This window comes from Homarus americanus, unplaced genomic scaffold (genome assembly GCF_018991925.1).
Source record: "Homarus americanus isolate GMGI-L3 unplaced genomic scaffold, GMGI_Hamer_2.0 scaffold18453, whole genome shotgun sequence".
Lineage (NCBI taxonomy): Eukaryota > Metazoa > Arthropoda > Malacostraca > Decapoda > Nephropidae > Homarus > Homarus americanus.
The window spans coordinates 1-13,248 of record NW_024746232.1 but is presented as its reverse complement, the minus strand read 5'-3'; the positions used below and the strand labels follow the sequence as shown (position 1 = coordinate 13,248).

The 13,248-nt window shown below is 42.4% G+C and overlaps 2 protein-coding genes across 4 annotated transcripts; both read right to left on the bottom strand.

Moving 5' to 3' along the window:
- Positions 1–2,200: 2,200 nt before the first annotated feature.
- Positions 2,201–3,652, bottom strand: LOC121879176 (cuticle protein AM1239-like). The gene is made up of 3 exons (XM_042385775.1): positions 3,549–3,652; positions 2,599–2,795; positions 2,201–2,482 (listed from the first exon to the last, which is right to left on the bottom strand). Exons 1-3 carry the CDS (start codon positions 3,555–3,557, stop codon positions 2,410–2,412), a joined length of 279 nt encoding a protein of 92 aa, XP_042241709.1. The 5' UTR covers positions 3,558–3,652; the 3' UTR covers positions 2,201–2,409.
- Positions 3,653–5,218: 1,566 nt separating this feature from the next.
- On the bottom strand, positions 5,219–10,884 carry LOC121879175 (cuticle protein AMP1A-like). Of its 3 annotated transcripts, none has more exons than XM_042385772.1 (3): positions 10,781–10,884; positions 9,830–10,026; positions 5,219–5,516 (listed from the first exon to the last, which is right to left on the bottom strand). In XM_042385772.1, exons 1-3 carry the CDS (start codon positions 10,787–10,789, stop codon positions 5,363–5,365), a joined length of 360 nt encoding a protein of 119 aa, XP_042241706.1. In that variant the 5' UTR covers positions 10,790–10,884; the 3' UTR covers positions 5,219–5,362. The 3 variants fall into 3 exon arrangements, with proteins under 3 accessions (XP_042241706.1, XP_042241707.1, XP_042241708.1); XM_042385773.1 differs by lacking the exons at positions 9,830–10,026; positions 10,781–10,884 and adding exons at positions 5,660–5,856; positions 6,404–6,462; XM_042385774.1 differs by lacking the exon at positions 5,219–5,516 and adding an exon at positions 9,432–9,713.
- Positions 10,885–13,248: the final 2,364 nt, after the last annotated feature.

Genomic DNA, 13,248 nt, shown 5'->3' with positions numbered 1-13,248 from the left:
CCAAAACTCAAAATGGTTCACAAAAGTTAGGTTTGAAGTAACCATGAATACGCTAATAGGTACTGCTTCCTAACCCCTCATAAGTTCAATTACTATGAAGCACAAAACCTCCTTGATTAAAAGACATTTTGGCAGACTATAAAATATCATTTGCAAAGTTGAGTTTAAATACAAAGTTATTTTGGTTTCCTCCCAGTCGGTCCCTCAATAGTATGTTATGGCTAGCTGCAGTATTGAGAAGCAGCATCAGATTTGTTTCCACTAACCTGTGATCACCAAATCCACGCTTACTCCCAGACTATTGTGTGACAGATAAAAAGAACTTGATTGGCGAAAAAGTGTATGACCTGCTGCGTCAGTATGGTCTCTTCATAAATTAAAGCCACAGCAAATGAAAGAATATTAGTTGGTTCTTTCCTTCTCCACTCCATTCAGTAATGCTTAGTGGTTCATATGAGATAAAAGAAATTCCCACAAAACCTATAAAAAAATTACTTAATATTAACCAAAGATAAAATGAAAATCCTTATAATAACTCAAACATCAACCTTTACTGACCAAATTAGATTATGATAAAATAAAAAGTAGAGATTTATAATTTGCGCATTAGTGACTTATCTTTTCCCTTAAAACCACATGAGAAGTCAGTCATTACATTGTCCTGCTCATCTCTTATCTAATCATCAGTCTGACTTGCCACCGCCCTAGTTCCCCGTCCACACATTGCTGTCCGCCACTACTGTATAATCATACCACGTAACACAGATTCCTACAAGAACAACCCTATTCCAGTAATTGTTAAAACCATAAACAACTCAAATAGATAACGTGTTTTTTCATCCCTTGTCTATTTTTCCTTTTAAAAACGTAAGATGGAGGAAACTGCCGCCCCGTTTACACCCAACTCATATAACTCGTGTATCTGTCCAACCTATATATGAAGCTACCCAGCGTGTTCCAGTTAATGATAGTGTTTGGTAACTTGTTCCTCTAATCCATAACTCTATTTCCAAACCAATGTTTACCCATCTCGCGCATCAATCTAAATTTTTCTATTTTAAAGCCATTGTTACGTGTTTGCTCCTGGTTAGCGAGTTTAAGTACCTTTGTTATTTCACCTTTGTTTAGCACTGACTTCCATTAAAACATCTCGATCATTTCGCCCCTCACTCTACGTCTTTCGAGGGAGTGCAAATTCAGATGCTTTAATCTGTGTCTGTACTGAAAGTTCTTAATACCCGGGATTAGCCTTGTTATCCTCCTCTGAATGATTTCTACGGATGCAATATTCATTTTGTAACACTGTGACCAAACCTGAACCACATAATCCAAGTGAGGTCTCATACGCGAGATACAATTTTAGGATAACCTCGCTAGTCTATGAACCTTGTTAGCCTTGTTTCCAACATAAATGCATTGTTGTCTTGATTTAAGGTTACTACTTATCCTTTCATTACCCCTAAACCTCTTTCACAGTCGGATTTCTCTATATCAACGTTAATCATCTGATATCTGGTTTCCCTATTTACATCTCCTAGGTCTAAGTACTTTAATATTTTTCCACATTAAATTTCATCTGCTACTTTTTAGTCCATGAGAAAAGTTAGATCTTCCTAATTTTTCTGAGCCCTCGCCAGATTTAATTACACGCCCTATTTTAATGTCGTTAGCAAATTACTTACATTGATATCGATGCCAATATCTATGTCCCTTATGAATATGATAAATAGTAATGGGCCAAATACTGAGCCTTGGGGTACTCCACTAGTGACATTACCCCAGTCGGATTTAGTACCATTAATACTTACTCTCCCTTTATTGTATTTTAGTCATGCCCTAATTCAATTTAAAATATTCCCTCCAATACCATGAGTAGTAGAATCACACACACACACACACACACACACACACACACATATATATATATATATATATATATATATATATATATATATATATATATATATATATATATATATATATATATATATATATATATATATATATATATATGCACACTGTACACTAGGTAAATCTTTAACCTTCACATACACAAACATCGTTCTACTTTTCATTTCTTTGTGTTCATTAACCTTTTTCTTCTTCAGTTAACACATTTATCGACATCTTCGAAAGAATATCGTTTGAAGTTTTTAAATGATGAAAAAAAATGACTGCAGGGGATAATCAGACTAGAACACAACTATAACAGACTTAATTGTTCAGAGATTATGACATTGTTCACGAGGCTGGAAGAATCCTCAACATATGATGAAAGACAATCAGTGGGTAAAGTGTTAAACAGGACGACAATGGACGTCTCAGGAAGAGGTCATTCATTGTCGGGATGTAACGACAGATGATAGGGCCGGTAGGTGCAAGAGCTGGGGCTGGGCGACGTCTTGAGGACTAAATAAGACGGTAGCCGTTCTCATCAGAAACGAAGTTGACCACAGTGACGGTGCCGTCAGGATGAGTGAAGCTGCGAAGTAAAGAGAATACTTATGATTAGATATCCAGACCGTATCTGATTTATCCTTACTTATAAGACTTCCTGCAAACATCATTCATAAATCAAATAAGTCAAGTTTTACTTACGAGTAGGTTCCCTGCATGTTGATCTGGCCCTCTACCCCCGGGTTGCCCGCCCTATCCTCCGCGATTCCATTGCTGGTCTCATAATTGAAGATGAAGCTTCCATCTGGTCCTATTTGGCGCTGGTCTGCTAGGATCACAGCGTCTTTGTCAGGGCGAGGGGCAGCGGTGGCCAGGGCGACCAGACAAGCGAGGAGTACCTGTGTCAGGGAGGACAAGGTGTTGAGTCACTTTAGTATTCTTATGCTTTCTACAAGTCTTGTCTTGTAGTTCTATTGATCACTATTATGTTATGAATTTTCTTAAAATATGTTTCAATATTTCCCCTTCCTGTATATCTAGGAAATATTTGTCATAATGTATATTAGACGTAATGTATGTGACTGCCTGTGACACCCTTGTAACACTTCATCGTTCAGATAAAAGAAACCTCTTTGTTCTGCCGTCAGCAGTTATAAAACGTTTTCTTAAGTCATTATTAGCCTTAAATAGCAAATTTTACCTGAAGAGGCAACGCAGACAATTATTCGATAAAGACAGTGATTTTTAAGGACAAACAAGAACAATTTGGTGTGGAATATACCAAGACCATTTGTCGCCAAACAACTATTTTGTACATCTCAATATTATTCTAGTATACACGATGTAATAAACACACCGTTAACTGCAATGACATAGTGATATGTTAATGATCATCAGAACGGATACAAATCTTGCCTAGGAACAGTTACCAAGGCAGGGTGAATATGGTCAATTTTAGAGTGCTGCCCAGAACAGTTATCATGTGGACTTTGTCATATGTTGCTCAAACTTATCAAGATTGGTGCAAACTCGCATACCCATTCTAGAGTTATTCAGGAGACCCAAAGAAAGACAATCAGACAGGACTGAAAACAATAGCCTGTCCCTCACTTGAGGTGAGTGTAACAAAGCTGACTCCGGCCAATACTCACGAGCTTCATGTTGTCGTTGGGAGGATCAGCTGAGTGTGCTTTGTCCCCTGCCTGGAACCAGCTATATATACGCTCACACCTGAGCTGGCTCAGTCAGGAAACGGGTCAGAGGTTATAAGGTGGTGAAGGGAGGCTGTGGGTGTGGTAAGAATAGGAGGCTGTGGGGATGGTGGAGGTGGTGGGGGGAGGAGAGAGTAATGAGGCAGGTGTGCAGGAAAAAGAGAAAGGACAAGATGATCATAAGGTTAGAGGTGTTTATTTACCTGGGAATATAAGTTTGGGTGAAAGTTTAACATGTATGTACAACGTGTAATGGAGACATATATTATAGTACCTTAACCAGTGACCACCTTACCAGTGACCACCTTACTCCAGTGACCACCTTACTCCAGTGACCACCTTACTCCAGTGACCACCTTACTACAGTGACCACCTTACTCCAGTGACCACCTTACTACAGTGACCACTTACTCCAGTGACCACCACAGTGACTACAGTGACCACTACTACAGTGTGACAGTGACTTACTTACTACAGTGACCACCTTACTCCAGTGACCACCTACAGTGACCACCTTACTCCAGTGACCACCATACTCCAGTGACCACCTTACTACAGTGACCACCTTGCAGTGACCACCTTACTCCAGTGACCTACCTTTACCACAGTGACCACCTTACTCCAGTGACCACCTTACTCCAGTGACCACCCTCCACTCCTTACTTGACCACTCCAGTGACCACCACAGTGACCACCTTACACAGTGACTCTTACTCCAGTGACCACCTTACTTGACCACCTACAGTGACCACCCTACAGTGACCACCTTACTCCAGTGACCACCTTACTACAGTGACCACCTTACTCCAGTGACCACCTTACTCCAGTGACCACCTTACTCCAGTGACCACGTTACTCCAGTGACCTGTCCAGTGACCACCTTACTACAGTGACCACCTTACTACAGTGACCACCTTACTACAGTGACCACCTTACTACAGTGACCACCTTACTACAGTGACCACCTTACTACAGTGACTACCTTACTACAGTGACTACCTTACTACAGTGACCACCTTACTACAGTGATTACCTTACTACAGTGACCACCTTACTACAGTGACCACCTTACTACAGTCACTACCTTACTACAGTGACCACCTTACTACAGTGACCACCTTACTACAGTGACCACCTTACTACAGTGACCACCTTACTCCAGTGACCACCTTACTACAGTGACCACCTTACTCCAGTGTGCGTCTTACCAATGTAACTTGTTTGACTTCTTTTTTAAGATAAATTGTGGATGCAAGTTTAGTTAACATTAGTACTTAGATAACATGTACTTCAGTGTTGTATAAAAAGATTGTTTATTCATATCAATCTTTCTACACAGTCTTCTTTAATTTTTACCTTTACAACTCATTCACGTACGTGTCGAATGGATATTAAAAATAGTGCAATAAAAGTATAGTTGAAGGAAAGAGGTGAAATAACACACACACACACACACACACACACACACACACACACACACATCGTTTAACGTCGTTATCCATGACACTTCCTCGCGTTTACTAAACTTCTACTTCCATGACCATAATTAACGTTATCTCAAAGATATATATGATAAATACGTTACCGTAGAGGATAATCATACTAGAATACAACTATAACACTTCAATGTTCAGAGTAAAGGACAGTGTTCACGAGGTAGGAAGAATCCTCAACAGATGATGAATGACAGTAAGTGAGTAAAGTGTTAGGCTGGACGACAACGGACGGCTTAGGAGGAGGTCACCATTTTAATGTTAACGAAAGATGATAGGGCCGGCAAATGCGGCGAGTTGCTCTGGGCGAGGTCTTGAAGGCTGATTGGTAGGTCTTGGGGAGTCAACAACACGGTAGCCGTTCTCGTCGGCTATGAAGTTAACCACAGTGACGGTGCCGTCAGGATGAGTGAAGCTGAGAGAAGATAAATAGAATACTGTTCTTACGAACAGATGACCAAATCCTATACATTTATTTTTTTGACTCACAAGACTTCTTATAAACATCTTTCATAAATCAAGTAACTCACAGAGGAAGGCTCAACAAGGATTACTTACAAGTAGGATCCCTGCATGTTGCTCTGGCCCTCTACCCCAGGGGTGCCCTGCCTCTCCTCCGTGATGCTGTTGCTGGCTTCGAACCGGTAGTAGAAATTTCCATCTCCATCATCCTGGCGCTCGTCCACCACGGTCTGGGCGTCCCGGTCAGGATGGGGGGCGGCGGCGGTCACGGCGACCAGGCAGGCGAGGAGAACCTGGTCCCTCAGGGAAGACAACGTGTTGGGTCATACACCTTACCTGAGTGTTGTGTCAGTAGGTTGTCTTGTCTCTCCTTGTCTAAAATTTTCTTTCTTTTTGACTAAATTTCAAAGTTTTCCTTACTATTGAATCTTCAGTAACATGTGCCACATGAATGAGGTGGCGAGTGATAACTTTACCATTTTACAAGCACATTAAACACAACAATGCTTGACCCACATCTTGGAGTAATATAACTGAATCTTGAACTGTTATGAAAAGTCACTCGTAATATACTTCAAAATACAGTAAAAAAGTGGTCTAACAATGGGAGGGCCTTTGTAGACAGGAATACTTATTTTATTTTCAAAGACGCTGGGCCATTAGCTGTCATAACAGTGTATCATTTCCATAGAATGAAAGGAAACCTGAGGTTTGTTTACATCCTAAAGCAAACATCATTTTCTAATACACGTGAATTAATGAACTGGCTGTCAACTGTTCAGTAGACAATAATCCTACAGCGGTATATTAATAATCAATAATGTTCTGGCCAGTACTCACGAGCTTCATGTTGTCGTTGGGTAATCCCCTGAGGAAGGCTCCTGTTTTCGTCTGGAACCTTATATACTGTATATATACCCATCCACCAGCCCCGGAGGCCAAGGAGACGGAGAGGGGGGAAGGGGTGGGCGAGAGGAAATAGCAACGTAACCCCGGTTCAAACAGCAGCTAAGTTGTGAAGGTCATAATGTTGGAGATCCGTGTTGGTGGCTGGGTATGATCACGGCAAAGTTTGATTGCTCATATTTAGCCTTTTTTGCGGGAGGGTGAATGTTAACTTGTGTCCTGTAACTCCTTCATTTATCACAATTAAGACAATAAGATGAGTATGTGTTGATCCCAGTTATATCAGGGTAAGTGGGTAGCGGGGCACGTGTGGCTTCTGGTCTATAATCCCTAGAAAAAACTCAAGCGAAGCTGTAAATATCCATGGCAGGGAAATGTAGAAATAGTGACGGAGTTACACTAAAGTAATGTAGTCGTCGCTGGAGACTGCATCATATCACCGAAAACTATTGTGTTATAATTGTGCAAACACTTATCATAGTAATACTTGGTCAATTTTGGCACGTCTTACACTAAAACCTTATCATATGAACCTTGTCACATGTTATTTTGGGGACACACAGACAGACAAGACTGAAAATATTACCATAAAAAAAATTCGGTGTCATCCGGAAAGCACGCACAGTGTGACCCCTCGACCTTCACACAGTGCCACCGCCAGTTTCTATATTCTCCTTAATGTGCTCACACATCGGTATAACAATAAAATTCGCAGCTCGTAAGAACAGTCGACACAGTCAGTGAATAAGTGCATCGACTCACAACGCACGCGCCAATGTAACAGGCATCACTGCTAGATAAGTGTCCAGTACATGAGAGGATTCCCTGTACAGGCTCACGTGTTGTTAGCAGAGCGTGGTATTATTGATCTTTAATAACGTCAAATGACACCAAGACTGTCTGGAGAAGGAGGGATACTTGGTCATGAAGGGACGACGTTATGGTGATGGCTGGAGACGTGCAGGAGGAGGACATTGCAGGATGTAGTGAGGTAGTTTACATGTAGTGCGGCAAGACTCCGCCTTGTCCACGTACTGCCGGTGGCACCTACAGTATATCCAAGGTGTAAGTCTTCTATACACAATCAGTTGAGAACGATGCAAGGGTACAGGAGATATGTCAGGGAGTGGAGAGGAGAAGTAGTGGAGGGAGTAGAGGGAAGGGAGAGAACGTTCTGCCTGTTATCCCTTTCATATATATCTAGAATTAATTATTATTAGTATTATTCTGCAGCTGACCTCACTATAGTTAAGAATTGTATAGGCTACTGTAGAAGGATGGCTCACTCAAATGGGCGAACTCGTTCACCCCCGACTGTGGCGCCACCAAGCGACTGCAAAAAAAAGAAAATAGGCGCCGGGCAATGATTAAAGAGAGAAAGACGCACATTTCGGCGAATGCATTGTTTTGTATTGTTTTATGTACATTAATTTTCAATCTCCAAAGGGATACATTTACTGTGCAGCTTTAAATTGTTCCAACATCACCAAATGAACAAAAATCTGCCTTTCATCACATTTCTAAAGTCGAGTTCTTAACTTACTTCTGTCAATGTTTTTTATTTAATGTTTTAAGTGTTGATATTGGTCCATTCTTCACAGTTGCTACAGTGAACATCAGAATATCATCAATGGACATTAGGTAAATAAAGTATCTAATATTAATTTTATTTGGCACCCATTCAGTATAGGCAGACAACCGCCAGCGCCGGAAAGACGCTGCCGCCGTCCGTCTCACACTAGGTGTATCCCCCCACACGTACAACATCTGCGGACGACCCTGGCGGTTTCGTATCGTCCTTTCGAATCCCCTTAGAACTCTTTAACGAAGACATCATTAATAACTCATATCATTACGTCACATCTGCCTCAGTTTGCAGTTGGGCTAGTACGAAATTATTGACACCTTCTTCTGCGGTGCTCCTCCAAGCGTTACCGTGTGGAGTGATCGTCTCCCAGGTGAGGGGTCAATTTGGCGCTTTTTCGGGATTTTTTTAAGACTATTCTTATACGTTTTCCGTTGCCTACTAGCTTCACGTTTACCATTCCTTAGATGACAATAGAGTAGCAAATTTGGCAGTCTACTGTCGTCTAGGCGGATAATATGGCCAGTCCAGCGTAACTGTTCATGGATAATGGTAGCCTCGATGCTCCTACAGTTCGTGTAAGGCTGTAAGTGATAATACTGGCATTTGTTCTCTTGTCTTCCAAGACAACTTGGAGGATGGAACTTAGCCTTCAATGGCAAAAGTTCTTAAGGGCCTTGAAGTGCCTCCTGTATGTGATCCACGTCTCGTTGTCGTATAGTAGGGTGGGGAGGACAATTACTCGATATACTTGCAACATTGTAGATAATTTTAGCTCCAACAGCTGAAAACACGGGTAAGGAGTCTGCCAATGGCTTGAGATGCACATCTGATCCAATCTTGAATCTCTTCATCGATATCCGCGGTGGTGGACAGGTGGGAGCCGAGATACTGAAAGTGGGTAACTTTAAAGAGGGTAGTGCTGTTAACCTGGATGAATAGTGGAGGTGTGGCTGAACCAGGGGCAGGTTGGAAGAAAATTTAAATCTCACGTACATTCACCTCAGGGCCAAAGTTCGCATGCATGTTCGCGTAGGTATTCAGGATCTCCTATAGGTCGCGTTCAATGTGAGCGATGTGGGAGATATCGTCTTCTTACTGAGGTTCAGTAATGAAACGGCCGACACCTTTCTTCCTGTCACTGGCACGAGTAAGGGAGGCATCCAAGAAAATGGAAAACGGGATTTTGTGCCAGTATACATCCTTGCTTTACCCCCGTTTGGATGGGGAAGAACTCAGACTGGGTGCCATTTGTAGGAAACTGCCGTTCATGCCATCGTGGAGTTGCGTCACAATGACAACGACATCTTACAAGGAAAAAGTTTTCAAGATTTTTTAAATTAAAAAATGACCGCAGGGGATAATCAGACTAGAACACAACTATAACAGACTTAATTGTTCAGAGATTATGACATTGTTCACGAGGCAGGAAGAATCCTCAACATATGATGAAAGACAATCAGTGGGTAAAGTGTTAAACAGGACGACAATGGACGTCTCAGGAAGAGGTCATTCATTGTCGGGATGTAACGACAGATGATAGGGCCGGTAGGTGCAAGAGCTGGGGCTGGGCGACGTCTTGAGGACTAAATAAGACGGTAGCCGTTCTCATCAGAAACGAAGTTGACCACAGTGACGGTACCGTCAGGATGAGTGAAGCTGCGAAGTAAAGAGAATACTTATGATTAGATATCCAGACCGTATCTGATTTATCCTTACTTATAAGACTTCCTGCAAACATCATTCATAAATCAAATAAGTCAAGTTTTACTTACGAGTAGGTTCCCTGCATGTTGATCTGGCCCTCTACCCCCGGATTGCCCGCCCTATCCTCCGCGATTCCATTGCTGGTCTCATAATTGAAGTTGAAGCTTCCATCTGGTCCTATTTGGCGCTGGTCTGCTAGGATCACAGCGTCTTTGTCAGGGCGAGGGGCAGCGGTGGCCAGGGCGACCAGACAAGCGAGGAGTACCTGTGTCAGGGAGGACAAGGTTGTTGAGTCACTTTAGTATTCTTATGCTTTCTACAAGTCTTGTCTTGTAGTTCTATTGATCACTATTTTGTTATGAATTTTCTTAAAATATGTTTCAATATTTCCCCTTCCTGTATATCTAGGAAATATTTGTCATAATATATATTAGACGTAATGTATGTGACTGCCTGTGACACCCTTGTAACACTTCATCATTCAGATAAGAGAAACCTCTTTGTTCTGCCGTCTGCAGTTATAAAACCTTTTCTTAAGTCATTATTAGCCTTAAATAGCAAATTTTACCTGAAGAGGCAACGCAGACAATTATTCGATAAAGACAGTGATTTTTAAGGACAAACAAGAACAATTTGGTGTGGAATATACCAAGACCATTTGTCGCCAAACAACTATTTTGTACATCTGAATATTATTCTAGTATACACGATGTAATAAACACACCGTTAACTGCAATGACATAGTGATATGTTAATGATCATCAGAACGGATACAAATCTTGCCTAGGAACAGTTACCAAGGCAGGGTGAATATGGTCAATTTTAGATTGCTTCCCAGAACAGTTATCATGTGGACTTTGTCATATGTTGCTCAAACTTATCAAGATTGGTGCAAACTCGCATACCCATTCTAGAGTTATTCAGGAGACCCAAAGAAAGACAATCAGACAGGACTGAAAACAATAGCCTGTCCCTCACTTGAGGTGAGTGTAACAAAGCTAACTCCGGCCAATACTCACGAGCTTCATGTTGTCGTTGGGAGGATCAGCTGAGTGTGCTTTGTCCCCTGCCTGGAACCAGCTATATATACGCTCACACCTGAGCTGGCTCAGTCAGGAAACGGGTCAGAGGCTATAAGGTGGTGAAAGGAGGCTGTGGGTGTGGTAAGAATAGGAGGCTGTGGGGATGGTGGAGGTGGTGGGGGGAGGAGAGAGTAATGAGGCTGGAATGCAGGAAAAAGAGAAAGGACAAGATGATCATAAGGTTAGAGGTGTTTATTTACCTGGGAATATAAGTTTGGGTGAAAGTTTAACATGTATGTACAACGTGTAATGGAGACATATATTATAGTACCTTAACCAGTGACCACCTTACTCCAGTGACCACCTTACTCCAGTGACCACCTTACTCCAGTGACCACCTTACTACAGTGACCACCTTACTCCAGTGACCACCTTACTACAGTGACCACCTTACTCCAGTGACCACCTTACTCCAGTGACCACCTTACTACAGTGACCACCTTACTACAGTGACCACCTTACTACAGTGACCACCTTACTACAGTGACCACCTTACTACAGTGACCACCTTACTACAGTGAACACCTTACTCCAGTGACCACCTTACTACAGTGACCAACTTACTACAGTGACCACCTTACTACAGTGACCACCTTACTCCAGTCACCACCTTACTCCAGTCACCACCTTACTACAGTGACCACCTTACTACAGTGAACACCTTACTCCAGTGACCACCTTACTACAGTGACCACCTTACTACAGTGACCACCTTACTCCAGTGACCACCTTACTACAGTGACCACCTTACTACAGTGACCACCTTACTACAGTGACCATCTTACTACAGTGATCACCTTACTACAGTGACCACCTTACTCAGTGACCACCTTACTTGACCACTACAGTGCCACCTTACTACAGTGACCACCTTACTACAGTGACCACCTTGCTACTACAGTGACCACCTTACTCCAGTGACCACCTTACTACAGTGACCACCTTACTACAGTGACCACCTTACTACAGTGACCACCTTACTACAGTGAACACCTTACTACAGTGACCACCTTACTACAGTGACCACCTTACTACAGCGACCACCTTACTACAGCGACCACCTTACTACAGTGAACACCTTACTACAGTGAACACCTTACTACAGTGAACACCTTACTACAGTGAACACCTTACTACAGCGACCACCTTACTACAGCGACCACCTTACTACAGCGAACACCTTACTACAGTGACCACCTTACTCCAGTGACCAATTTACCCAGTGACCACCTTACTACAGTGACCACCTTACTACAGTGACCACCTTACTACAGTGACCACCTTACTACAGTGACCACCTTACCCAGTGACCACTTTACTCCAGTGACCACCTTACTCCAGTGACCACCTTACTACAGTGACCACCTTACTACAGTGACCACCTTACTACAGTGACCACCTTACTCCAGTGACCACCTTACTACAGTGACCAATCTTACTCCAGTGACCACCTTACTCCAGTGACCACCTTAGTACAGTGACCACCTTACTACAGTGACCACCTTACTACAGTGACCACCTTACTACAGTGACCACCTTACTACAGTGACCACCTTACTACAGTGACCACTTTACTACAGTCACCAACACACAGTGACCACCTTCACATTGCCTGACATCGTTTTGTACATTTCAATTCCTTGTGTTTACTAAATTGTTTCTAGTACTCCAGTTAACCAAATATACCATATCGTAAATTAGAGAGAAAAATATATTTAGGATTTTTTAGATGAAAAAAATACCACAGAGGATAATCATACTAAACACATTTGTAACAGACTTAATTGTTGAGAATCAATGACAGTGTTTATGGGACAGGTAAAATCTTCAACAATGACAATCAGTGAGAAGAGTGACAGGCAACACGACAACGGACGGTTTAGGAGGAAGCCATTGTCTTGTTGTTAACCAAAGTTGATAGGGCCTACAGATGAAAATGAGGGCAAAAAAATAGGTCTTGAGGGCAGAACAAGAGGTCTTGGGGCCGAAAAAAGAGGTCCTGGGGGCAGAACAGGATAGACGGTGCCGTCAGGGTGAGTGAAGCTGAGAGGATATAAATAGAATATATACGAATACATAATAAAAGCTCATTTAATTTCTTACCTTAAAAGACTTCTTATAAACATCTTTCATGAATCAAGTAACTCACAGAGGAAGGCTCAACAAGGTTTACTTACGAGTAGGATCCCTGCATGTTGCTCTGGCCCTCTACCCCAGGGGTGCCCTGCCTGTCCTCCGTGATGCTGTTGCTGGTTTCGAACCGGTAGTAGAAATTTCCATCTCCATCATCCTGACGCTCGTCTACCACGGTCTGGGCGTCCCGGTCAGGATGGGGGCGAGCGGTCACGGCGACCAGGCAGGCGAGGAGTACCTGGTCCTCAGGGAAGACAACGTGTTGGGTCATA